The sequence below is a fragment of the Cavia porcellus genome, unplaced genomic scaffold (assembly GCF_034190915.1).
Source record: "Cavia porcellus strain 051 isolate PalLab524CR breed Dunkin Hartley unplaced genomic scaffold, mCavPor4.1 scaffold_7, whole genome shotgun sequence".
Taxonomy (NCBI): Eukaryota; Metazoa; Chordata; class Mammalia; order Rodentia; family Caviidae; genus Cavia; species Cavia porcellus.
In genome coordinates this window covers 22,048,231-22,073,625 of record NW_026947490.1, presented here as the reverse complement: position 1 = coordinate 22,073,625, position 25,395 = coordinate 22,048,231, and the positions used below count along the sequence as shown (strand labels likewise).

At 40.8% G+C, this 25,395-nt stretch overlaps 1 protein-coding gene and 1 non-coding gene across 2 annotated transcripts; both read right to left on the bottom strand.

Annotated features, from left to right (window-relative positions):
* Positions 1–7,588: 7,588 nt before the first annotated feature.
* On the bottom strand, positions 7,589–11,660 carry Tex101 (testis expressed 101). The gene is made up of 6 exons (XM_063252255.1): positions 11,544–11,660; positions 9,931–10,011; positions 9,655–9,798; positions 9,353–9,538; positions 8,113–8,238; positions 7,589–7,956 (listed from the first exon to the last, which is right to left on the bottom strand). The coding sequence occupies exons 2-6, from the start codon at positions 9,986–9,988 to the stop codon at positions 7,727–7,729; spliced, it is 744 nt and encodes a 247-aa protein (XP_063108325.1). The 5' UTR covers positions 9,989–10,011; positions 11,544–11,660; the 3' UTR covers positions 7,589–7,726.
* Positions 11,661–24,255: 12,595 nt separating this feature from the next.
* On the bottom strand, positions 24,256–24,384 carry LOC111755395 (small nucleolar RNA SNORA63). Its single transcript, XR_002789947.1, has one exon. It is a non-coding gene; the product is annotated as a small nucleolar RNA SNORA63 (small nucleolar RNA).
* Between the last annotated feature and the right edge of the window lie 1,011 nt (positions 24,385–25,395).

Sequence of the window (25,395 nt, the reverse complement as noted above, 5' to 3'; positions counted from 1 at the left end):
CGTTAACCTGTTTTCGAAAGTGATTTCAACATCTTACATCCCAAGGATAACGCATGAGTTCCAGTGCTTTTGGTATCCCCAATACCTGTGTACTGAAAACTACAGACTGGTGCTGAAAAGAAAATCCAATACTTAAATTAGTGGAAGGGTGTAGCGTGCTGATGGATAAGGAGACACAGTTAAGATGTCAGTTCTCAAATTGCCTACAGATTCAGCACAATCCCTATCAAACACCATCAAAACTTCTTGTAGTAGTGACCGATAAGATCCTACAACTGATTTGAATAAGAACCTAGAATAGCAAAAGCGACTGTGCAAAACAAGAATAAAGTTGGAGCACTAATTAGTAACTGATTTTTAAAGCCTATCATGAGGCCACTGTAAACATTATAGTGTGGTATTGGTGTAAACATAAACAATTCCAATTCAGCAATCCTAGACAAAGACCATGGCTCTATACTCAGCCCATAAGGCCTTACCAGCAAGCCCTTAGATTCTGCCTTAGCCAGAACATCTGCGTCTTCAAGCACGTTCTGCACAGTGGCCCAGACTATCTTCTCAAGCTTTTTTTCCTCGATTATGGCCATTTTTGTTTCCTTGATGATGGATGAGACTTCTAATACAAACATGAACAAGTATTGGTGCCTCTTTATTTTAAAATTTTATAAGAAAGAGTCTATTTTGTGAGTGTGTGAGCTTTTAACTGAAAATAAGGCAGTTACAAAGTAAATCTTTTGCTTGGTAGCAGTCAATGCATATGGAAACACTGAAACCCACACCAAATCATGTGGGATCTTTATTATTATTATTATTTTCTTCTCAAGGTAGGCAGTCCTGTAGGTTATGCAGTTCAAGCTCAGTATTCGTTATGCTGCAGGTTATTTCCGCCTCAGTGGTGTCCACCTTTGGGACAGTGGATATTTCAAAAACTTGGAACTCTTGGTTCCTCTGCACAAGACAAGCCGCTGGTAGACAACATTAGCTCTCTGGTTTCCCAACTCAGCTCTGATAAAGTGGACTGGCAGCCATGCTGGTCAGTCCGTTTAGTCAGCAGACTCAGGTTATCTTAGAGAGGGCATGGAGGCATGGTTTGGTTAGTTTCATCACCAGGATGCATCAGGTGCAGACATAAACCAAACACCTCTCACTGTTGCACTCTACTGCAGTAGCTGTGGTAACGCTAGCCTGCTTCAGCCCCGAGGGATGTTAGTGAGGAACACGTAGCGGGCCTGCTGTTTGGCGAGCCTGTCCGGCTGTGCTGGGTCTCATATGGTGCAACAGTGCTTACACTGAGCAGCTGCGTGACAGACTTTCCCTACTGAACTATAATTGAATAGATACCAAAAGTAGAACGATAAATGTACTGTAATAGATGACAAGGTAAGTGGTGAATTTTCTGCTTTTTGTTTTACTTCAAGAGATAGTGAGAGGAATTTTTTAAAAAGATTTTTAAACTGTAGTAAGCATATGCTCCATTTACTTTGAGAGAAGCCAAAGTAGCTAGGATTGGCTTGGAGCACATGCTCTGTTTCACGTTATGGGTGAGGAGCTACACTTTTTTTTTTTTATTGTCACTTAACATTCTCCAGCCTGGCAAATATGGGGTTCACTAGGATTTAGTGCCTGGTGTTTTCTTTTGGGAAGAAGTGGGAGTGAATACACTGAGGATGAAAGGGAAGCAGGAGAAGAAGACAGGAGTGTGCATGAGTGTGCATGTGTTGGAAATTCACCATCACCCACCTGTGTCTACCAAGGGGCAGGTGTGCTGTGTATGTCTTTCATGACTGCAGTGTGCGTGTATCCTTTTTCCTTCATATCTTCTAAACTTATACTAAAAGAATTCATCAATACTGTCTTGTTCAGGTGGCTAAGTGTTGTATTTCTTTTGCTTATCCCGTGCTCTTGGGTTCTACAATATTTCTATAATTATGCAAGAAAAATAATGTTTGACTGTTATCTTTCATATAGAACTATATTATGGAAATTTTTAATCAGTTTTAAGAGATGTATTCTGTTTATGAAAGCACAATAAAATTGCATCTGATAGACTACAGGCAATAAAGCTAACAATAAACCTTATTTAACAAACAAACAAACAAAAAACCCCAGTCAAACATGCCAATGTAGATTTTCTGTATGCTTCATAAATTTAATGAACTGGACTTTCTTAAATAAAAACAATCTGATTTGTGAAAGATACTGTTAGGAGAGAATAAAAGAGTAAAGAGTAGAAGAAAGTATTTTCAATAATATAGCTGATAAAATATTTGCATTTGGAACATATAAAATGTAATCAAAACTCAATAATAAAACAAATACAACAATTAAAATGAGCATATTTTATTTATTTAGATGTTTGTTGTCCAGTATAGTAACCACTATGATAGAGTGGCTACATGTTTATATTGAGTTCTTAAAACGTGGCAAGTTCAAATTAAGATGAATCAGATGGGCATGGTGGTGCCTGCCTGTAATCCCAGCACTTAGGAGGCTGAGGTAGGAAGGTCATCATGAATGTGAGGTCAGTCTAGGTTACATAAACAAGTTCAAGACCAGCCTGTATTATAATCATAGTGAGACTCTGTCTCAAAAAAAATGTATCATGAATGTAAAGTACACACATTTTGAAGACTTAATATGAAAAAGAATGTATAGTATCTCAGTAAATGTTAATGATTACTATAGAAATGATAATATTTTGGATAAATTTCATTGAATAAATATATATATATTATCATGCATTTCAGAAATGTTGTATGAATGGAAGCAGACATATATGACCTTTGAAATCTGATGTTTTTACTCAGCATAATGTCCAAGTTTTTGTGTGTATTGGTAGTAGTTTGTTTCTTTCTATTGTGGAGTTTAACATTCACTTATTATAGGACATTTTGGTTGTTTCCAGCTTGAGTCATTACAAACAATACTGCTTTGAATTATCATGACCGGACTTCATGTGGACATAGATTTCATTTGTTTGGGATGAGTGTTTAGCAGAGTGACACGTGGGTAGATGGTAAGCATATATTTAGTTTTGAAATAAACTGCCAAATTTTCAGGATGATTGTACCATTTCACATTCCCGCATCAATGACAAGGGATCTGGTCAGTTCCTCCCCAGCACTCAGGATGGTTACTGTTTTCTATTTGAGCTCTTGTACTATATGTATGTAGCACTGTTTCATCAAGGTCTTAATATTTTTATTGGGCATATGTATGTTTTCTTTGGTGAAATGCTGTTTCATATGTTTTGTTGATATTTTTCTTTTCTTTCTTTCTTTCTTTATTTTGGTCTTTTTGAGACAGGGTCTTCCTATCTCATTCAGGCTGGCTTTGAACTTATCTGGCCTAGGATGACCTTGAACTCACAATGATCTTTCTGCTTCAGTCTCCTGAGTGCTGGGATTACAGGCATGTACCACCATACCTGGCCAACTTTCTAATCAGAATTTTTTTAATGTAGCCTTGTGAAGTTTTTTATATTTTAGATGTGAGTTCCTTGTCCAATTGGTGGTTAGCAAATACCTTGCTTACCCAGTCATACCTTGCTTTTTCATTCTTTTAATGAGATCTTAAACAAAGCAAGTCTTTTTTGTTGTTTTGTTTTTGTTTTTTTGGGACTGGGTCTCACTACACAATCCAGGCTGGCCTTGAACTCACTAGGTAGCCCAGCTGGTCTTCTTGAACTCATAGTGATCCTCCTGCCTCAACAAATCTTTAACTTTGAGGCTTAGTTTGTTTGAGGCTTAATTTGTGGACTGTGCTTTTGGTATTTTCATATATAAAAATCCTTTGCCTATCCTAGTTCATGAAGATTTTCCATTTTCTTCTAAAAGGTAAGCAGTTTTAGCTTGATGTTTGTATCTACAACCCATTTTGAGTTAATTCTTATATGTGGTGTAAGGTAAGGGTCTTTTCCTATCTCAGTACCACTTTTGGAAAATATTATCTTCTTCTCATTGTGATTTCTTACTTGTCCCTAAGGATTTTACATTTTTTCATTTTTTCTACTTACTTGGGTTTGTCTTCCTCTCTTTTTCTATTTTTGACGCATAGAAACTGAGGTTATTGATTTGGTTGGTCTCTTGTTAATAAAGTTGAGTGAGCTACATTTCCCAGCATACGGCCCTAGCAGCATCTCACATCTGATGATTTGTGTTTTCATTTAGTTAAAATACTCTTAGGAATGCCCGTTGGTCCTGGAGGCAGGCAGCAGCCGATCAGAGCTGAGGGGAGGAGATGAAGAATAAAAGGAAGGACGGGAACAAGAGCCCCTCTTTCTGTGCAGGGAAGGAGAGAGGTAAAGAGAGGGGATGCTCGGAAGCCTGGGCACCTGGCAGCACAGCCTTCACTGGGACAGCACTGGGACAGGATAAAAGCCAGGGATACTGTTTCAAGGAGTTCTCTAAGCCCAGGGGTGGTAATCCATGCCTGTAATTCCAGCACATGGGAGGCTGAAGTATAAGGGTTGCAAATTCAAGGCTAGCCTGGGTTACATGAGACTCTGTCTCAAAAACAGAACAACACAAAACAAGTTTATGAATCTGTGGAATTTGGCCAGTTTGCCCAGCTCCGTGATGTTACTGCAGTAGGCATCTACGAGCCAATCAGTATATCCATTTGCCCTTCCTGATCCAGGCCCTTAGAGAAAGGAGAGGGAAGAAATGGACTGGCTGGAAACACCTCCAAAGAAGTCATCAAGGCTGATACCTGCAAGGGCTAAACAGGAGGACCCAGAACTCATCTTTTCCACAATGAAGCAAAATAACAAATGTGTAATTTCTTTGTGTGAATGACTAAGGGAAAGCCCTGGAACTTGGTGCCTTCCTCCTACGTTCAGCCAGCAGGGCTATTACCAGGGAAATCTGAGCAGACAGAAATATCTTAATACGCAGCCTTGAAGTTCAAAGTAGGAGTTGTAAACTGAGGCAGAGATGACATGTGTAGAGGCCTAACTTTTGATTCACAAAACATAGGATTTTCTCAATTTCAGACTATGGATGAAGGACTCAGGGGGTGACCACTGCAGCAAACAATAGATTTAAGAGAGGCGTGCGGCAGTGGTGTGTGCCAAGTGGATGGTAGATGCGGGGGTCTGGGCCCCATCACTTGTCTGATGCACTGGGGGGGAGCGAGTTCCTATGAAGCATTTGTCTGCAGATCTTGAGGGCATTTCCTCAGCTATATGGGAGTCTCCAGCGGCTTCAAACTCCTAAACCCCCTGAACACTGCTTGAAGGAAGTCAAGAGAGGCTGTTTTCCCGAAGTGCCTGAAGGGCCTGAGGATACCCTTCAGCGCTCAGGCAGGAGTGGTAGCTTTCCCCACAGTTGCCAACATGAATGGAAGTTCACAGCTTCATTAAGTTCCAGGCTTCATTAAGACCCTGGACACAAGCAGTGAGACTAACCTGGGGCAGTAACCTCCTTCCCACCAGGAGCATAGCAAAAGTGCTCCTTGAGAGTGAGTAGGGAGAGCCCTGGGTTTACTGAACTTACAGATGAAATGACTGAGAACAGCCTGAAGTGACTTCGTTTATGCAAGTGAAGTTGCTACCTTCCATTTGGTAGGATGTGAGATTGTGATAAAAAATTTTAAAATAATGTACTAAGTATTTTCATTTTATGTATTTACATAAAAATATTGAGTTTACATACTGGAATTTTGTGGCCTGAATATGCACACATGTTGCAAAAATTTCTTCAGAATATTATGGACATAACTTTTAAAATACCAAAACAACTTAGAGACTGAAGTTTTGAAAATTACATGTTGTGGCTTATATCTAGATGTCCCCACAAAGTCTCAAGTTGTTATATGTGTGGTTTTGGAATGTGGCTGGCCTTAGGGTATGTGCTGCTGGGATTAATGGCGCCCGCCGTATCCTGGGTTTGAGCGCTACTGGCCCTAAAGCGGGGTGGCTTGGGGCAGAACCTAAGAGACAGAAGGGGGGCTGCTGTGGTGGTCTGCTGCTTCACTGAGTTGCTGCCTTCTGTCTGTCCTGCTTTGCTGTACAGTTTTTCTTCTGTGATGCCTCCCTGCCCTGGAGCCAGCTGATTACGGACCAAACCTCTACAAAACTGTGAGCCAAAACAGATCTTTCCTCCTTTAGTTGTGTTGGGTATTTTGTCTCAGCAATGAGAAAAGAACTTGGGAATTTCTCTTGCAACTATCTTTGGTACTATTAGAAAGCCAATGAGAAATATCTAATTATGTAATGTTTTAAACCCAAGTAGTATTTACCAGCAAAAGTTCTGAATAGTTATTTTTAAAATTTATATGTTTCTTAAGTTAAAATGCGATTTGTGTATGGTTCTTCTCCCTTTCTGGGAAGATTCAACTACAATGGGGGAAACAGATACCTAAGCACAAAGATAAGGAATTCATGCAGGGGGCATTAATTGCAAGAGTGGATAAATCAGAGAACTTTCTAGAATAAACTGCATTGGATAGACCTCGGTCTTTTGGTAGGGAGGCAAGAGTCTATGCAAGTTTCCCCACTGCAGTGAAGTTCATTGTTGATTACTTATTGATAGGTTTTTAGCCACATAAATCTGCCAGTCACTATGGTGGAAGTCCAACATGGTGAGAAGAACATAAAAAGACACCTTGTCTTTTTCCTCCGGTGCTCCAGACCCGAAATAGACTTCCTGGCTTCCTTCTCACTAGTGCCAAAGGCACTCCACTCCCTAAAGCATCACTCCTGCTCCATCATCACCAGCTAGTTTAGCACCACTCCGATGAGAGCTAAAATAAGCAGCTGCATCCCTTTATTAGAGCTGAGAAAGCTTCAGAACCCCCTCTCTCTGCAGCCTCTTCTGTGCCCCCCCTCATTAAAGGCCTCTTCACACTTTGTCTCCTTATTGCTCTCATATGCTCTGCACTGCTTCAGACTGGGTGCCAAAAAATACTCAATCACTTATCTATAAATTGTTTCTAAAAAAGATTGAAAAGGATATATTGCCTCCCAACTTCCCTCCTTTTATCTTTGATCTATACACCTCATGTATCATTTGAGGTTTTTTTTTTTAACAGTAAGAGAACAATACGTTTTCTTGAGTAATAAACACCAGAACTTTCGAAAATATTTTCCTGACAATCCAAGGACTCTATTCATCATACCCTATTAAGTCGTAGTTCTCTCCCAGTTTTCCTCTGTCCACAAAAGGATCAGCATGTAAGCTATCAAGAGAAAAGGGAATGATGCTGAGCAGGAAAGGGATAGACAGGACATGGGGAAATGGGCCCATTATAACTGGAAAACGTAGAGCCTGACTTTTCTCATTCTGACATTCCTGCTATGGAAATACTAGAAGCACAAAACAGATGACCTTAGCCTTAGAACTGGGCTGAGAGTGCTGCAGCAAATAAGATTAGAGTGAAAGGAAAATCAGACATTAGGTTAAAGCATTTAAATTCATGTCTGGGCTCTGCCCATAGCTCTGTGAATGTGAGAAGTTCACCAGAATTTTCCAGGTCTCAGGTTCCCCACTAGAAAATGTGTGGGTTGGAGAATACACATTTTTTGGGGTCCTTTCAGCACTAAAATTCCACTTCTAGTCTTAAAACTTACACATATCAGAAACTTTATTAAACATGTCAACTATATCCATGGTAGCTCTCTTTCTGGTCACCTTGAGATCTCCATACTCTTTTCAACTTGGTTACCAGCAGTCCGGAAGCTCCCAGGCAAAAAAGTGTTTTGGGACCCAGAGGCAGAAACATCTTCTTAGGGAAGAAGGCCAAGTGATTGCAGCAGCAATGACAGTTGTAGATCTAACCTCCAAACTGAACTGGAAAACCAGGTGGCCCCACTTGCAGCCTTTCGGGCTTGAAGGCCAGGCTGAGGTGAACATACTTCCTTAACCAGTATGGGGCCGACCATTGTGATCCGGGCCATCAGCCTGCAGCCAGCTGTGACTGTACAGCCTTTCACCTCCACAGATGAGTCGATGCCTCCTATGGAATAAAGAAGGGTGGAGAGACAGAGGTATTTTAGGAAATCAGAGGGAAATCCAGTCCTCCCTCATCCCTGGAATCCCAGGTGCCAGAACTTCTAGGGGTCTACTTAGATGTCTGGTTTTCTGACTCCATCATATGTTCATTTTAATTTACCTCCAGAGACATTAAGTTTTCCATGATAGCATCGAGTTGTACCATGGGGACATGGCAGAGAAGGAGCACTGACACAGAATCCCAGAGCCACACAAGTTGGGCAGGAGAGGGCTGGCACAGCAGGAGCTGGAAGGGCAAACAGACCATTAAAGACATGGCTTGTTTAAGAAGTCTTTCCTTGCTGTTTTTTCTCCCTCAATCTTTTCTGCTGATAATAATCTACACCCATTACTGTGGCCTCCTCGTCCTCTCCAGCTGATGTTTGCCTGTCAGGACCACATCTATATGATTTCCAAAGTCTAAAGGACGCAGTCCTAGAATCATTGTCTACAAGAATAAAAATATGTTCAAAGTAGAATGGCAAAGGAATGGAAGAATATCTAGCTACCTAAATGAATTTGGTATTTTCAAAGAGCTGAAACCTGACTGGAGAGGGAAAATGAATGGAGGCTGAATACCTAAAAATGGGGTTAGAGTAGGAGGAGGGGTAGCAAAGGAGGCAGAAAGACCAAAGTCCAGGAGATGTAAGCCAGTTTGGTGGATCTGAAGAATTCAGAATAAGCAGGTACAGGCTAATATTCAGCTAGTAGGCACAGGTAAGGATGAACTGTTTTTTTTTGTTGTTGTTGTTGATGGTCAGTACCATCTCGTTTGTCAGAAATTCTGAATACAGTGATACTTCAGTTTGCGAACATAATTCTTTCCACAATTCTGGTCACAGACAAATTGGATGAGGAATGAATCAGATTTTCCCCATAAGGTCAACACTGAACCTACTGAATTTAGTTTGATTCTCATCCAATTGCTTTGTGACCAGAAGTGTGGAAAAAATTGTTTGTAAACTGAAGTACCACTGTACTAGCCCCAGTGAGATGGAAGAGAAAGAAATGGAGCTGCAAAGACAGGCAGGATCAGATTACTATTGGGCTTGAGGCAAATTAGGAAACTGAGCTGTTGTCACACAGCCATAAGGAACCAATAATTGCTAGACTGATAATTCTCCTATCCTGCTCAGAAATCTACAGACATCTGACTGCCCAGTTTACACTTCAGCCTCCACTGATGTCCCCTAGTTCTGATTCACACTTAACATTTCTGAAAAAGACAACTGGACTGGGAGAGCCCTTTTGTGTATGTTCAACTTGGACCTAAGCCAAACAAGAACATAAACGAGAAAGAAACAGTCTCTTCAGGTGTTCACGGAGTTCCTCTCAGCACTATTTCCCTTTTCCCTGGGTACCTGTGGTCTCTTCTTGTTTCCAGAATGAAGCTATGCTCTCTCTGTTGTTGCACAGGGTATCCCCACAGTAGTTACTGTAGGAGACGGCCACCAGGCCAGGGGGTGGAGAGTGTTGGATAAACGTCGCCGACTCTCCCACATTATAGATGCAGCCCTTTGTGGCCAAAATGGCCGTCTTCCCTCCTGCTGTGAGGACAGTGAAAGAAAGTGAACAGTGAGTCTAATGCTTGGCCTGACGAGAAACAGCAGTGATACGGTTATAATCATCCTCTCTCCCATTCAACTGGCCTTTCTCATTTTACCTGCTGTAATCATTATTATCGTTTCCTGGCAAAGTGCATTTTGCTCACAAGTCTCAACTTGCTCTGTGGTCCAGTTAAATGAATTGCTCGGGTCCTCCTCTATAGTCAGGGATACACTCTTCTGACACAGCAAATGCTGTGCCACTGGGAAGAAAAAGAAACAAAGATGAACACTTGCCATTATCTGGGGCCAAGGTCATTCTTTTCTTTTTTTAAAAAACCCCAAATCCATTTTCTGTGACCCAGCTGGTCTTCCCCCATGTCCCATGTACGTACAGGTCAAGAAAGAGGATCCCAGGAGGAAGAGGAGCAGTAGATCCTGGAAATGACCCATGACTTCTTGTAGGATGGGAAAAGCTGATGATATTTAAGAATCCAATTTATTAACCAGATAAAGATTGAATCCAAGTTTTCAGCAAGTACTGACTGACTTTGAAGTAGATTTACGATAGATAAAACTATAACTTCTGAAGTCTATCTTTAACTGGGGACTTTGACCAAATAAATAAGTTTATCAGGATTTAGTAATTCCCAGATCCAACCACTTGTTAACTAAGACTGAGAAATTCAGCAACACATACACTTTAATATCTGGATCCAAGAATCTGAGTCCAAAGACCCTATTTCCCAGGACTCAGGAGTCCAAGTTAAAACCAGTACCCTCTAAAGGACTCAGTATCTTAGTCCCTGGCCCCTAGCTATACCAGAACCTTGATTACTACAGTTCACACCTATCCTACTTAGAAATGCAGCAGTTTGCACTTGGTTCCAGCTGTCCTCAGGACAGAAGATTCTGTGGTTACAGTATTTTCCTGCAACCCCCAAAACCTGGGCCCCAGCCCACTGTCTCTAAAATCAAGGTCCAGATCCACAGTGATCTGCCCTTAGGTACAAGGGTCCAGGCTCAAACGCTTCCTCCTTTAGACCTAGAGATCCAGGCTTCCATTCTTCCCTCAAATACAGAATTAAAAATCAGTCCCTTCTGAGACCCAGGGATCTAGGGTGCCACCTCCTTCCTCAGACCCAGGGGTCCAGGACCTCAATGCCAAGGGTCAAGGACTACAATACCATATCCCTCAGACTCAAGGCTCCAGGTAAGCTCTCCACCCTAAGACTCAAGGGCCCGAGCCGTTCTTTTCTCAGCTGCATCAGTCCAGCCTCCAGGTTTTAGCCCCTCCCCCCCACCTAGGGATATAAGCCTAGCCCCTCCCCCTTCAGATCCAAAGATCAAGGCCCCAGTCTCTCTACCCTCAGACTCAGGGTCCAGACCCTAGATCAGCGAGGAAGAACTTCTAGAACTTTCCATGATAACATCCAGCTGCAACACCTGAGCCTTAGGTTAACTACCACTGCCCTAGATCCTACTCCCTCAGACCTAGCCCTCCTCCCTCAGCTACAGGGGTCCAGGAAGAGAAGCTTTCCTCCTCTCAGCCCACCCTTCTACTGACCTAGGCTTTTAGGCTCCTAAATATCCCAAAATGACCCAGCTCATGGCTCTTAATCCCCGGGGTACAATCCCAGTCCCTCTTTTTTCAGACAAGAGTCCAGGCCCTGGGATCGCTACCTTCCAGGCCCTCGCGCACTATTTCTGTAAGATCCCCCAGTCTGGGTCCCAGCTCACCTCCCACAAGACATTCAGGCCCCATCTCCTCCCTCGGCCAGACCTCAGTCTTTCTCCCTGAGAAACAGGGTTCAGGCCCTAGCCTTACTTGTTTGGACCCATTCGTCCAGACCACAGTTCGCCTCCCTCACTGTAAGGACTCCGCGCCCCTGTCCTTTCTTCTGGTATGGGAGTCTTTTCTAGGGCCCGCTTCCCTCATTTAGGACACTAAGCCTTGGCCTTTTCTTTCCTCTTATCTATAAAATTGGGTCCCTTTCCTCTACCCCACCTCTTTCCCCCAGCAGCAAAATTCTTCGTGGGTGCCACAGGAACTCGCCAGAATCTCACGACTCCAAATATAAGTTCTACGCTCTCGAGGCCTCCCTGGCTGTCTTATGGCTTCCAGAGGCACGGAAGGCGGGGCCAAGATCAGGCGATAGAAAACTTGAGGTTCCATTGGTTGGTGCTAAAGTAGTGGATGGTTTCATTGGATGAGCCTGGAGAGTCGCTGCTTCTCATTGGCCACTGAGAAGCCAATCAGAATTGAGCCAGATGGCGCTCATGCGCTACGACCTGCAGGTGCAAAAAGTGCGCATGTGCATAATGCGGGCTCAGGCCCCGCAGCCCAACAGGAGGCTCGCTAGTTTTGCAGCTGAATACTGGTCATGCAGGAAGTGCGGTACATCTAAGGACCTGGCTTCTCCCCTTGGAGGTATCCTGTCTTTTCACATTAGAAGGTTAAAGCTTTGATCATTACTACTGAACTGACATGGAAAGTAGAACCTCACAAGTTTTTGGTTTGCCGTGCTTGCCATGCGTTCCTGGTCTTCCTATGCATGGGTCCTGTAGACATCTAGTAGCGTACGTGTCCTCCTCAGTCTTCATATGCAGCAGTGCCTACTTAGCCCTGGCTTAGTGCTCTGGTCACACCATCGCACCAGTGTCCGCCAGGGTCTTTTGAAAGAGGTGAGTGCCCTCTTAAGTGGCACTTAAGGCCTCTCTAAATTGTATTCACAAGCAATAACCAACTGATAGCACTGCTGCATCGTATCTAATCTACTTATCCTTGTCAGTATCGTGAAGAAGAAACATTGTTCATATTTGGTGTGCATGGATGAGAATTATACTTCATATGTGAGTTTTCTTTGTGTACAGGAAGGATCCACTTTGTGTGCTTTAATAATTGGTACTCTCCTGAGGGTTTTGGTTTCAGTTTTAATAGAGAAAATGTCTCTATAAGAAAAAGGATTGACAGAGCTCTTAATTTTTATGTAGAAACATGTTTAGAACTTCCAATGGTAAAAAAAAAAAGAAGTTTAAGGCCAGTTACTAAAAATATTGAGATAATGACTTCGTTAACTTACTTCAGGGACAATATTATTCTCTAAAGAGTCCCCAGAAATGTTTCTAAACCTAAAAATTGATTTAAGACAAAACCTTGTCTATGCAATTATGTGGTAGCCTTAGTGTTTTGTATTTTTTTGGTATCCTAAGATTCAATACACCAGCAATAGGTATGTGACTTACTGAGGGGAGGGAAAGTAATTCAGCTTTATTTTTTTTTATTTTATTTAAGAGGAAAAAGAGAAAAACACAAAACAAAACAAAGCAGTGTAAGGGTACACGTAATACAGAACTACAAAAAAAAATAACAGTAAGAAATCACCTGTTAATAGATTACATATTATCATCTTGAAAATAGTTGCTCAAATCACAGTATCAAAGAATACAAGGTGGACATTCAAACAGGGAGACTGCAAACAGCTGTGTTCAATGATCCAAAAACATTGATATAGTCAGCTATTTAACACCCCTAAACACACTTGCTGTTATATCCGTTAGAGCTCTTTTTCTTTTTTTTTCCCTCTCTTTTTTACAACAAATTTTACACATTTTGGATTTTATTACTCCTTAGTGCTTATTACTTTTTTTGGGGGGGGGGAGAGAATACAGTCAAATATGGCAAAACAAAGCTGTCAGTTAAAACCAAGGATAGACATAGCACATGGTGTAGAACAGAGTACAAGGTTATCAACAATGGTTATCAACATTGTCTCTTGTTTCCTTAAAAAGAATTGTCTATCTCATTAGATATTATAAAGTTGGACAAAACAGTAGAGAACAAGATCAATAAAACTTAGGCATTGTAAACATTACAGGACTTCCAAAGAAGACAATAGTCAAACCAGAATGGGCATCTTAGTGAATCTTAATTGCCTTCAAAGTAGTTGCCTATATCCTCAAACTTGATACTATCATACAGAATGGAACAGAGTCTAATCAGTCAAAACAAGATCGTGGGAGTATTACAGGACTTCAAAACAAGTTAATAGGAAATCAAAAAGAGTTACTATTTATATATCCTAATTTTTAAAATTTTTTCTTTAATTAAGACAAACATAAGAAATGACTAAATAATTTTTTTAAAAGAATAAGGGGGAGATTGAGATAAAACAGGACATAACAATATAACAATAGAGGTCAAAGCATGACTGTTTCAGCAACCTAGTACTTCACCACCATATAACCCGACTTAATAGTAGTTACCATAGTGTCTGTCTTTTTCCTTGAAATATTTGGATAAAACTTCATATACTCTAGCTTCAAATATTTCCATATCAAGAAGCCCAGGATAAAGCCTTTCTAATTAATGAGTGAAAACTTTATAAGGCTTCAAGGACACCTAATGGGGAATCATGATTACCACATATTTTTATATATTTGAATCATTACTTACATTAGGGAAACTATTCGGTATTCACACATGCGAGATTGATTTATTTCACTTATGAGTATGGTCTCAAGCTGCGCCCATTTATTGATAAATATCTCAATGTGATCCTTCTTTATAGCTGAATAATACTCCATTGTATAGAAATACCACAACTTTTTTATCCATTCCTCAGTTGATGGACACTTGGGTTGTTTCCAAGATCTGGCGAAGTAATTCAGCTTTAGATATCTTTAGGTCCTGGGGCTATGGGGGACATTTCATTGGGGTCTTCGGGAAGCAAGAAGAAGGGGACACCTTGCAAAGTGTCCCAGCAGTGAAGCGAAGGGCAGTTCACTCAGGCTTCAGGAGAGCAGGGCTGTTATGATGATGCAGGCATGCGTTGGTTTCCCTGTTTGCCTGGCACATTCTGAAAGCTTTGTCAGTTTTATCTTGATTCGTGCTTTCTAACAAGTAACTGACTGGTAAGCAAGGCTGTGTTTAAACCTGCTTTGCAGTAGCAAATAACAGAGAAGCCAGTAAGAAATTCACCTCAAATATTGAATATCTGGTGTCTGGCCCCCCAGTTTTGTTAATGCTTAGGAACCTCTGGGTCCTTGCCCCAATCCTTTCCTCCCTCAAATTTAGGAGGCCTCCTAGACCTGGGAGTTCAGGTTACAACCCCCTCAGTTTTCAGTAACCAAGTATACCAGTGTGAAAGGGTTACTTTGATATTTTTTCAGAACTGATACTAACTCGGAAGTTAAGAGAAAAATGAATATTTATTTTTAATAGGGAAGGTGCCACAGTACGACTGGCATTAGTAAAAACTCTTAATTTTATATAAAAATGTATTAAACCCTCCAAATGTATTAACCTTTGAAAGTGTTAGGGACAGTTAATAGAAATATCAAGAGTTAGCCCAAGTCCATAAGGGCCCCCAGAGTCTGAGCCACTCTCTTCTTTTGAGGCCTCAGGCTTCCAGCATTCACTTCTCCAGGTTTTCCTGGAGTATACCCTGGAACTTCAGAGTGGGAAGGGGTTCTGGATATCAGCCACAATTGCCAGTGTAGGACCTATAGATTAGGGAGACCCGGAGAGCGTGAATGGTGCAGGGAGCTTCCCAGGCACCTACTTTTAAACTCCAGCCTCTGCTGTTTTTCCTCATTCTTTCCTATCTATGTGGCTGGTACTTACTTGCTTTGCTTCTTTAAATCCCTGCCACAAATCTGTCTTCCAAGATCTGTAAAGAGGTCACCTTAAGAGACCTGTATAGTGGTGCATGCCTGTGGTTCCAGCTCACAGGAGGCTGATGCAGGAGGATTCCTGCATGTTGGAGATCTGGCCTACATAGTGACTTCAAGCTCAGCCTGAACTGCAAAAGGAGACCCTACCTCAAAAAATAAGTAAAATACTGAGGTAGGCCTCTATGTTCTGACACAGAAAGAGGCCCTGTGTACGCTCTTATTTGTGTGTTACTGGAGCTTGGCTAAGGAGCTCTGAGCTGTATTCCAAGCCCTTATTTTTAAATTTTTATTATGAGACAGAATCTCCAAAAGTTGCCCAGGCTGGCCTCAAATCACAGTGATCCTCCTGCCTCAGCCTCCTGAGTGCTGGGATTACAGTTGTGAGCCACCACGCCTAGTGAGTATGTATTTCTAGATGGTAGAAAACAGAAAATAACACAAGTTGTTCTTGACCTGGGTAATGCAAGTGAGATTTGCTCAATGGAAGTATAAATGATTCCCCTGCCCAGCTGTGAAACAACTTCCTTTCCTCATTAAAAAAGAAAAAGAGGTCACCTTAATGTGACTCTGGCCTTCCTGTTGGTTTGTTAGGGCTATCATGGAGTAAGCCTAGAAATCTAAAATCTAAGCATTTTCAGAGTTGGCTTCTTTTGAGGGTTGTGAGAGAAATCTGTTCCAGGTGTCTCTCTTGGCTTGTAGATGGCAATCTTCTCTCCATCGCTTCTTATTATGTGTGTGTATATGTGTCTTTGTGTCCAAATTTCCCCCTCTGAAATAAAAAGGACAAAGATGCAATAGGTGTTGTACTAACTCCCTATGTTGAATGTATTCATTATGTATTGCAAACATATGATAATAAAAATAAATATACTATAAAGACACGCTCATCCTTTTTTGTTTTTTTCAAAGCACATTAGCAATACAGAATTGTGAGGTTCATTTTGGCAAACTGGTACATGGTGCATTTAACATGTCATTTTTTTTTTTGGTCTTTTTGAGACAGGGTCTTGCTATGCAGTTCAGGCTGGCCTTCAACTAACTTTGTAGCCCAGGCTGGCCTTGAACTTGCAGGAATCCTCTTGCCTCAGCCTCCCAGGTGCTGGGATTACACAGGTGCGCCACCACTCCTGGTTAACATTTCTGATGTTTCTCTATTCCATTACCTTCTCTCCCTCTGCTCTCCCTTCCTTCGTTTCCAAAAGTCTACCTCCTAGTTTCCTGTCATATTCCCTATGCCCAATTTCTCATATAAGAGAAACAGTGGTACTTAGCTTTCTGAGTCAGCTTGTCTCAAATTCCATTCTTTCTTTTACAAATAGCATATTTTCATTTTTCTGTATGGCAGAATAATATTCTGCTATGCACATATATATACACCATATTTTATTCATCTAGTTGTCTGTTGGTGGCCACCTGGTCTGTTTCCACACCTTAGCTGTTGTGAATTGCACCCCTATGAACATGGGTATGAATATGTTACTGTTATACCAACTTCTTTTGGGACCATTCCCAGGAGTGGCATAGCTGGAACAAACGTTATTTCTGTTTATTTTTTTTAGGAATCTTTGTATTGATTTCAAAGTAATTTACATTCCCAGCATCAATGTAGTAAAGTTCCTTTTTTCTAGTACTTTTATCCCTGCTAGAATTTATTGGTTTTGTATTTTTGATGATAGCCATCCTGACCAGGCTGGAAATGGCCGCTTGCTCCTTGTGCTTGCCGTCATCCTCCCTCTGTGTGTTTCTCCTCTGTGTCCACCTTTCCTCTCTTCATAAGGCTACAGTCATGTTCAAATAGGGTCCATTCGTTTGTTACCAGTCAAGTAAAGGTTCATTTGTTCAACTTAGGTAGGCAAAGTGTAGCTCATTTACATTAATTACTCTGAGTATGAATGCCACAGTTCTGAGCTCTCAGTGTTAGTGGCTCTCCTCTCTCCTCTTCTGACAGCTTGGGCCAGCAGCTACTGGTGGCCCTCTAATTTTTCCAGCAGCTGGTGCTAGTGGCTTCTGGTAATTCTCCATTGCTCTTCATTGTTCTCTGCCTGCTGCTGCCCTCAGTGTGAACAGCCCTGGCTGCATTTAGTGCCAGCAACCCTTAATGTTACCAACTCATAATGTACCAGCTTAGATTGCTGTTTGGGGTAGAAATCATGAATAGGCAAACGCATCATCTGAAAGAGATTACAGTAGAAGGGTGCACTGTGCGGGGACTGACCTTGGTAGGGTGTCTGGAGTTCTGCTCATATAGGGAAAGGAGGACTCAAGCCTGTGCAATATCTTGCCAGCTAACTGCAGGCTTTCTTAACCATGAGTTTGGGAGGGGCTCCTTGTGGACCAGTTTGAGAATGGCTACAGGATGTAGGGTCATCCAGAGAGGCTGGCAGATGTGGAGCATCCGATGGAGCTATGCACAGCCATGAGGAATGTGGGAATAAAAACACAAAATACTTCTTTTGAAACATTGGATCCTTCATTTGTCGCAGAGTCACTTAGTTTTAACCCAAGGATATCTGTAAAGACTCTTCAAATAAAATCATGTTCTGAGAATGTGGGGTAGGCCTTCAACATGTGCATCTTAGGAAGACATTATTTCAGCTCATAATGAAAGAGCTTTGTGTTCCAGAGGAGACAGTGAATGTTGCATTGTACGCTGGGAACACCCGCCTTGTAAGATCTTCTGACCTGTGGTATCATTTCTAACACAGCCCTTGCTTCCCTTGGAGGCTGAGTCGTTGGCTGGCAAAGAAGGCAGTGGAGATGTGAAACTGAAGGAGTTTCAGGGAATAGTTAGGGGCTGAAAGGTGTATTTAGGCATCTCAAATAGTCCAAAGAGCAGTGAGGTAAATTTGGGATCTTCTGTTAGCATGGGATATATATAGTGTAGCCTACAGAGTGAGTGGATGGGCACCCCTTCGTTCTCCACAGTACTCACCTGATTTTGATATGAGAAAAATGATGGAAGGGACTTCTCTAGGCACATAAATATAATTCTTAGAGAGGGGCTCTGGGATTTCTTTTACTTTCAGGTTTGACGTCACATTCAAAGGAGCTGGGGGAAAATGTATCTACTCTTAGCCCATGCCTGTTCCTAAGTGTTCTGACGAAGGTCACCTTCTCGAGTCCCACCCAGGTGACCTGGTTAGAATCCCTCAATCTCAGACTTAGAAGTTACCTAAAACGCTCCAGTGGTATCCAGTCTATACTGTATTGTGTGAACATCTGCGGTGTTGCCCTCTCATGACCTTGTGAGGCTCTACTTTTGATGAATGAGAGGAATATACCTTCCTTCCTTCCTTCCTTGAACTGATCTCTTCATTTCTGAGTATCCTCAGAAATGTGTCCTCACGTAGAAAACAGGAAAGTTAGTATAGGGCAATGGTTGAAAAGCAAAACTTTAAAACATCTTGGAAAATGCGCTTCAAAAAATCCAATAACTAGCATAAATCAGAAACATCTTTTCATTAACATTGATGACACTAAAATTGTTCACCTGCATTATGGTAACACACCCTACCCTTGCTTCCTTTTTCCATTCCCCACTGATACCAGTGTGATGTAACAGTAGATCTTGAGATAGTGAATGCCAGAGCTCTAAGCTTACCCTGCAATGCCATTCATACTCATAAGCCAAATCATGTTGCTAGTCCATTTAAAACCTTCCAGTGGATTCCCATTTTGCTTCAGGTAAGATTCCAAAACCTTAAAATTGCCTGCAAGGACTTTCACATCTTGCCAGTGCATGTATGTGTATTTATATTTCAGTGTCTTACACAACAAGAACAGATTTTTGTTTTATTTTCTTTGTTACCCAGCACCTACAGAATAGCTGGGTAGTAGAAGAGGCTTCTTAAATAGTTATTTGTAGATGCTGTTGGTAAGTAAGGCTCAGTAAGGTGGTGACACTCAAAAGCCAGGACTAAAACTCAATCCATTTGGTTCAGACACTGAACTCAGTAAGGTGGTGACACTCAAAAGCCAGGACTAAAACTCAATCCATTTGGTTCAGACACTAACTAATGTGCTCATCCTGACTTCACCTCATTGGCTGATTTTCTCACCAAGACCACATATAATGTCTCCAAGGTAGGGGCCAGCAAGACCCATACATTATAGCCTCTGACTGAAACTCTTCAATGTGAGCTCCAGTTTAGACTTACAGCAGATGTGCCTAGCTTTCCTGTCTGGCAGGTCATACTTTTCTCCTCTTGTCTTTCTCTTTTGTCAGCAGCTTCCTATTATATTGTATAATGTCCTATAGTGGATATTCTTGTCTTATTCCTGATTTTAGAGGGAAATTATTCAGATTCTTTCCATTTAGTATGATGTTGGCCACTGGTTTCTTATAGATAACTTTTATCATATTGAGATAAAGACCTTCTGTGTCTGTTTTCTTCAGGATGTTTATCATGAATGGATGTGGGAATTTGTCAAATGCTTTGTTTTCATCTATTGAGTTCATCATGTGAGTTTTGTCCTTGCTTCTGTTTTTGTGGTGTATTACATTTATTTATTTGTGCATTGTTGCACTATCCCTGCATCCCTAGAATGAATCCTACTTAGTCATGATGTATAATCTTTTTGATGATACACTGTATTCCTTTGGCCAGTATCTTATTGAGAATTTTTGCATTTATGTTCATTAAAGAGATTTACCTGTAGTTCTCTTTTTTGATTGGGTCTTATCCTGGTTTTGGAATCGGGTAATGCTTGCTTCCAGGAATGACTTTTGAGAGTACTGATTCTCTTTCAATTTCATTACAGAGTTTGAAGAATACTGATGTTCTATTTTCTTGGAAGCTCTTATAGAATTTGGCAGTGAATCATTGGAATCTCAGCTTTTCTTAATTGGTAGATTTTTAAAAAATTACTTTTTCAGTTTTGTTGACTGGATTATTCCGTATTTTTATATGTTTGGTAGTTCATATGTTTTTAGGAATCTATCCAATGGCTTCCTTTTTTATTAGAGTACAGGTTCTAAAAGTAGTTACAGACAATTGTCTGGATTTTGGCAGAATCCATTTTGATTTTACTTTTCTAATTGCATGGATTCTTCCCTTGTTTTTGGTAAGACTGGCTAAAGGTTTGTCTATTTTACTTATTTTTCAAAAAGCCAGCTCTTCAATTAATTTATTCTTTGCATTGGTCTCAATTTCATTAATTTCTGCTCTGATCTCTATAACTTCCTTCCTTGTTTGAGTTTTATTTGTTTTTGTTTTTTTTTTTTTTTTGGTCTTTTTCCTTTTTGTCGGTACCGGGGATCGAACTCACGACTGCCTGCTTGCAAGGCAGGCGCTTATGCCGCTGAGCTAAATCCCCAGCCCCTGTTGTTTGAGTTTTAGTTTGGGGTTGTTCTTGTTTTTCTAGAACCTTGAGGTGTATCATTGGGTTATTTATTTGAGATTGCTCTGTTTTTCTGATGTGGGAATTCATCTCTATAAACTTCCCTCTTAAAATGGCTTTCATTGTGTCCCATAGGTTCTAGTATGTCATACTAACATTATCTTTTGATGAAGAAGCTAATTTATTCCCTAATTTCATCTGTGACCTATTGATTATTAAGAGGGCTTTGTTTAATTTCCATGAGTTTTCAAAGTTTCTTTTGCTATTGATTTCTAGTTTTATGTCACTATGATCTGATAATACATACGGGAGAATTTTGATTATTTTGTATTTACTTAAGCATGCTTTATTGGTTAGTACGTGGTCTATTTTGGAAAAAGTCTCATGTGCTGGTGAGAAGAATGTGTATTATGTTGCTGGATGAAATATTCTGTAGATATGTGTTGAATTTTTTTGTTTGAAGGTTTGATCCAACTCTGATATTTCTTTGTTAATTTTTTTGTCTAGTTGATCTATTTATGGTACTAGGATATTGAGGTCTCCCATTACCATCATATTGATATTCATCTGATTTTCCGTGTACATTTTTTATTATAAAAGAATAAAATCAAACAAAACAGAATAAAGCTGAAGAGCAGAACAATGAAACTGATACAGGGCTTCGAAACAAGACAATAGGAAATCAACAATGGCTGCCGTAAGGTCTCTTGTTTCTTCAACATAGCTGCCCATACCATCAGACATAATAGAATCAAACAAAGCAAAACAGAATAAAACCAATCAAAACAGAACAGTGAAAGTGATGCAGAATTTTAAAACAGGAGAATAGAAAATAGACAGTGACTACCATGCCTCTTGCTATCTTCAAAATTGCTGCCTGTACTATCAATATAGTAAAATCAAACAAAGCAGAAGAGAATAAAACCAATCAAACCAGGAGATTGAATAAAACAGCAAGAACAGTATTAGATTTAAAAAACAAGACAGAAAGAACTTATTTGTTATATTGTTATAACATATTTGTTATATTGCATATTGTTATCCTCTTAATATCTCAGACTACTGGCCTTAGGCCTGCAAAGTCAACCAAACAATACGAGCATTAAGTTGTTTTGGTACCTCAGTTGCTAACAACTCAGCCTGTCCTCTGACTCAGCCAGTTGCTTACATCGGGTGGAGGGTGTTCTTATCTCCCAGTTTGGGCACCACTTGACTCATGGGAAGGGCACAATGGCTTTTTGTTGCTTTTCTCAGGCCCAGTGAAGGGCAAATTGGCTTGTTTCTCCTCCTAGGCTCTGCATGGCTTGCATTAGCTCACAGGAAGGGCAAATTGCCTTCTTGTTATTCTTCTTAGGCCCCTCATGGCTTTCACTGGCTCACAGGAAAGGCAGATTGGCTTGTTTCTCCTCCTGGGCCTCACATGACTTGCACTGGCTCATAGGAAGGGTAAACTGACTTCTTGTTACTCCTCCCATGCTCAGCATGGCTCACATTTGTTTGTCTTATGAATCTGGGTGCCCCAACATTTGTGTGTATGTTTATAATTGTTATGTCTTCCTGTTATATCATTCCATTAATCAATATTAGTGACATTCTTTGTGTCTTTAGATCAGTTTTGGCTTGAAATCCACCTTGTCTTAAATTAAGACAGCTACTCTTCCTTTTTTCTGGGTTCCTGTTGCATGGAATATTATTTCCAACCTTTAATTTTTAATCTGTGAATTTCTTTTAGAATGAAATGTGTTTCTTATATACTCCAGATTCTCAAGTTTTGTTTCTTGACCCATTGTGCCAATCTGTATCTTTTGGTTGGGGAATTGAGACCATTCATATTGAGGGTTCCACTGAGAAGTATTGATTTATTCCTGTCATTGAATTATTTTCCTGTTGCTGATTTCCTTATTTTTTTCCCTTTTGCTTAGCTGCTCATCCCCCCAGGTATATTCATTCTTTCTGACTTCCTATCATAGTTAGCGAATCAGTTTCTTCCCTGTTGCTGGGACAAAATACCTAACACCAAATTAAACAAGGACTGATATATTTTAGCTCACAGTTCATAGTGATTTCAGTCCATAGTCAACTGGATCCAAGGGAGGGCAGCATGGCAGAAAAGTGTGATAGAGGAGTAATAGTCCATTGTAGAAGTCCACCTGGATGGCTCTCCTTGAATACAGAGCAGTTACCTCCATTTTGGCTAAACCCAGCGCTATTGCCCTGCATTGACATATACAAAGCTGGCTAAGCTATTTCCTTTTCCTGTCAGTTAGCTCTAAGCAATGCAGATAGGGCTAGCTGAGGTGCTGGTGTGCAATCTTTGAAGCCAGCTCGAAGTCAGCTGTTTCCTTGTCTCAGTGTCTCGCTATATCATTGAGCGCATGGGGAGGAGGGATAGCAGAGCCACTGCTCCAGGGCTGTCAGCTGGGTTCAGGCCTTGAGATAAAGGGCTATAACGTCCCAGGACATAAAAGTTTACACATCAGAAACTGAATAACAGGCTCCTAAACCTTAAATGTTACCTGAGCTGTGTTACTGAGATTGGTCTTTCTGCATATCCTTCTCTCCACATATTACAGAGGTGCTTCTACATAGCCCAGCCCACAGTACCCACCTGTCTCCCACCATTCTCACAGTCATTCATCCTCAAGCCACTCGCTTCTTCATGAATGAATAAAATCCAGGTTAGGCCTTGAGTCAAGGCTTTTGTTCCAATGAACCTTCATTCTGGCCAAACTTAGGACCTCTTGGTCTCCATAATTATAAATATGCCCTAGTATCCTTATTCTCACCATGGGTTACACTGAAAGTAGTAGACTGGAGTTAACTTGCTAGAATTCCAATAGTGTTTCCACGAGATTACAAATAAAACTTCCCAGACCATGACAAAAACGGGAAAAAGCTTTCTAAATATGATTTAGTTTGTTTGTTTGGTTGTTTTGTTTCGTGCTGAAGTTTGAGGACACTTATAGTGTCAAGAGTTTGTTACTAGTAAGCAGATCTCTTTAGCTGCTTTTCAGTGACGTACTTTAGGCATGGCTAAAGTGCAGCCCTTTGCTAAAACTCCAAAATCTACCCACCTTGGTTAATATGAGAGTGGAGGATGCAGTGTAATTAGCCTAATACTGAGTTTTCTGGGAATGTACTCTGCTATTGTCAGTGTCACAATGGTAATCTGAATGTTTGCTTACAGAGAAATTGCAGCAATTTTGTGATCATGGTAATATCAAACAAATCAGCTATAAGTGTACAGTCGAAGACAAATTGGATATTAATATACCATAAGAACCAATTATGTCCCACCTTTAACCCTAGAGAAGAAATTCATAATTATGATGTAATTATGCTGTAAACCTATGTATTGCTTTATAGTTCATATGTGCTAAATGTGACAGCTACATCTCCACTAATGGTAGAAAAGAATTCAACAGTAATTTTAGAGTTAACTATTAAAAGATTAACAAACATACTCAGAAAACAAAAAAAGAGATAAATTTCTCTGTGATTTTGAACGTATGATTTTCTTCTGGTATCTACAATTTTGGGGCAGTGTCTACGTCGAGACGTGTTTTTGTGCCTGCTCACGTTGGTAGATAAAAAAGGCAGTCAGATCCCAGATTCATGCTGCATGTGGGCCTCAGCAGGCAGTAGGATTAGGACCAGGGCACCAGAGCCGTGATTTTCTTTCTTGCTTTTTTTTTTTTTTTTAAATGTTTGAGACCAAGTGTCTCAGTCTCAACATGGAATGGAGTTAGACAGAGATAGTAATGTATCAAATACTTTAAGCAGGGGGAACGACAATAGAACACACTTCAGTTATATTGTAACTGTACCTGCATAGAGCCGTGACTTTCAAGTGCAGAGAAACTCAGGCCGAGCCTGGCTTCTGGCTCTATGTAGGGTGGGTGTGTTTTACATTTTAAACCCTTCAGTGGGTCTCTTTCTAGGCGGACTATGGCTGCCTTATGATGACTGTCTCCCCTGGCTCTCAGTCACTGTGGGATCATAACACTGGGAGCCCTGAAGTGAAGCCTTCCTATGGCTATTCTGGGTTCTGGGTTCAAACAATCAGTGTTTCCCCAGGATAGTGTCTGGCCAAGCACTTTCTTTAAGGGGAGATGGCAGGCACTTGGACTGGAGTCACTCACTGGCTGTTGACTGTCGAAGGACCCATATGTAAGCAGAATCTCGTTCTCTCCTGCAGCCCACCGCACCCATTGTCCATTATACCACCGTGTTTTTACCTGTAGTTTTCTGGAATTAACAGCTTTCATTCTGACTTTGTAGATTTGATCTCCCTTTCCCAAGAGCCATGAGCCGGGAACTGGGGAGAAAGTACAGATTGTCCCTTTCATCTTCTGTGTTGTGTTCTATTTCTTCTATTTATCTGTAGGTTTTAACTTTCCTGTTAGATCTTTCATGGTTCCTCAGGATCTATTTCTTTCTTTCTTTTTTCCTTCCCCAAGTTGTTATTTTTCAGTGTCTACATTTCAAATCTTGGATAGCTGAGTTGTTATTTATCAGTCTGCCATATCCCTGGAAGTGCCTCAAATTCACATATTGATACCCATCTTCCATGCAATAGTATTGAGAGGTTGAGGTTTTAGGAGGAGATTAGGTTATGAGGTAGAGATTTCTGCAATGGAATAATGCTCTTATAAAACACACCAGACAGGACTATTATGCCTCTTCCATGATGTGAGAACCCAGAGAAGACACTCCATAGGGAATGGGCCCAGCCTAACAATGGATCTGCAGTCATACTGATCTTCAAATTCTTGGCCTCAAAACTGTGACTAATAACTTGGTGTTTTTAAACCATCTAGCCTAAGGTGTTTTGTTACAACAGC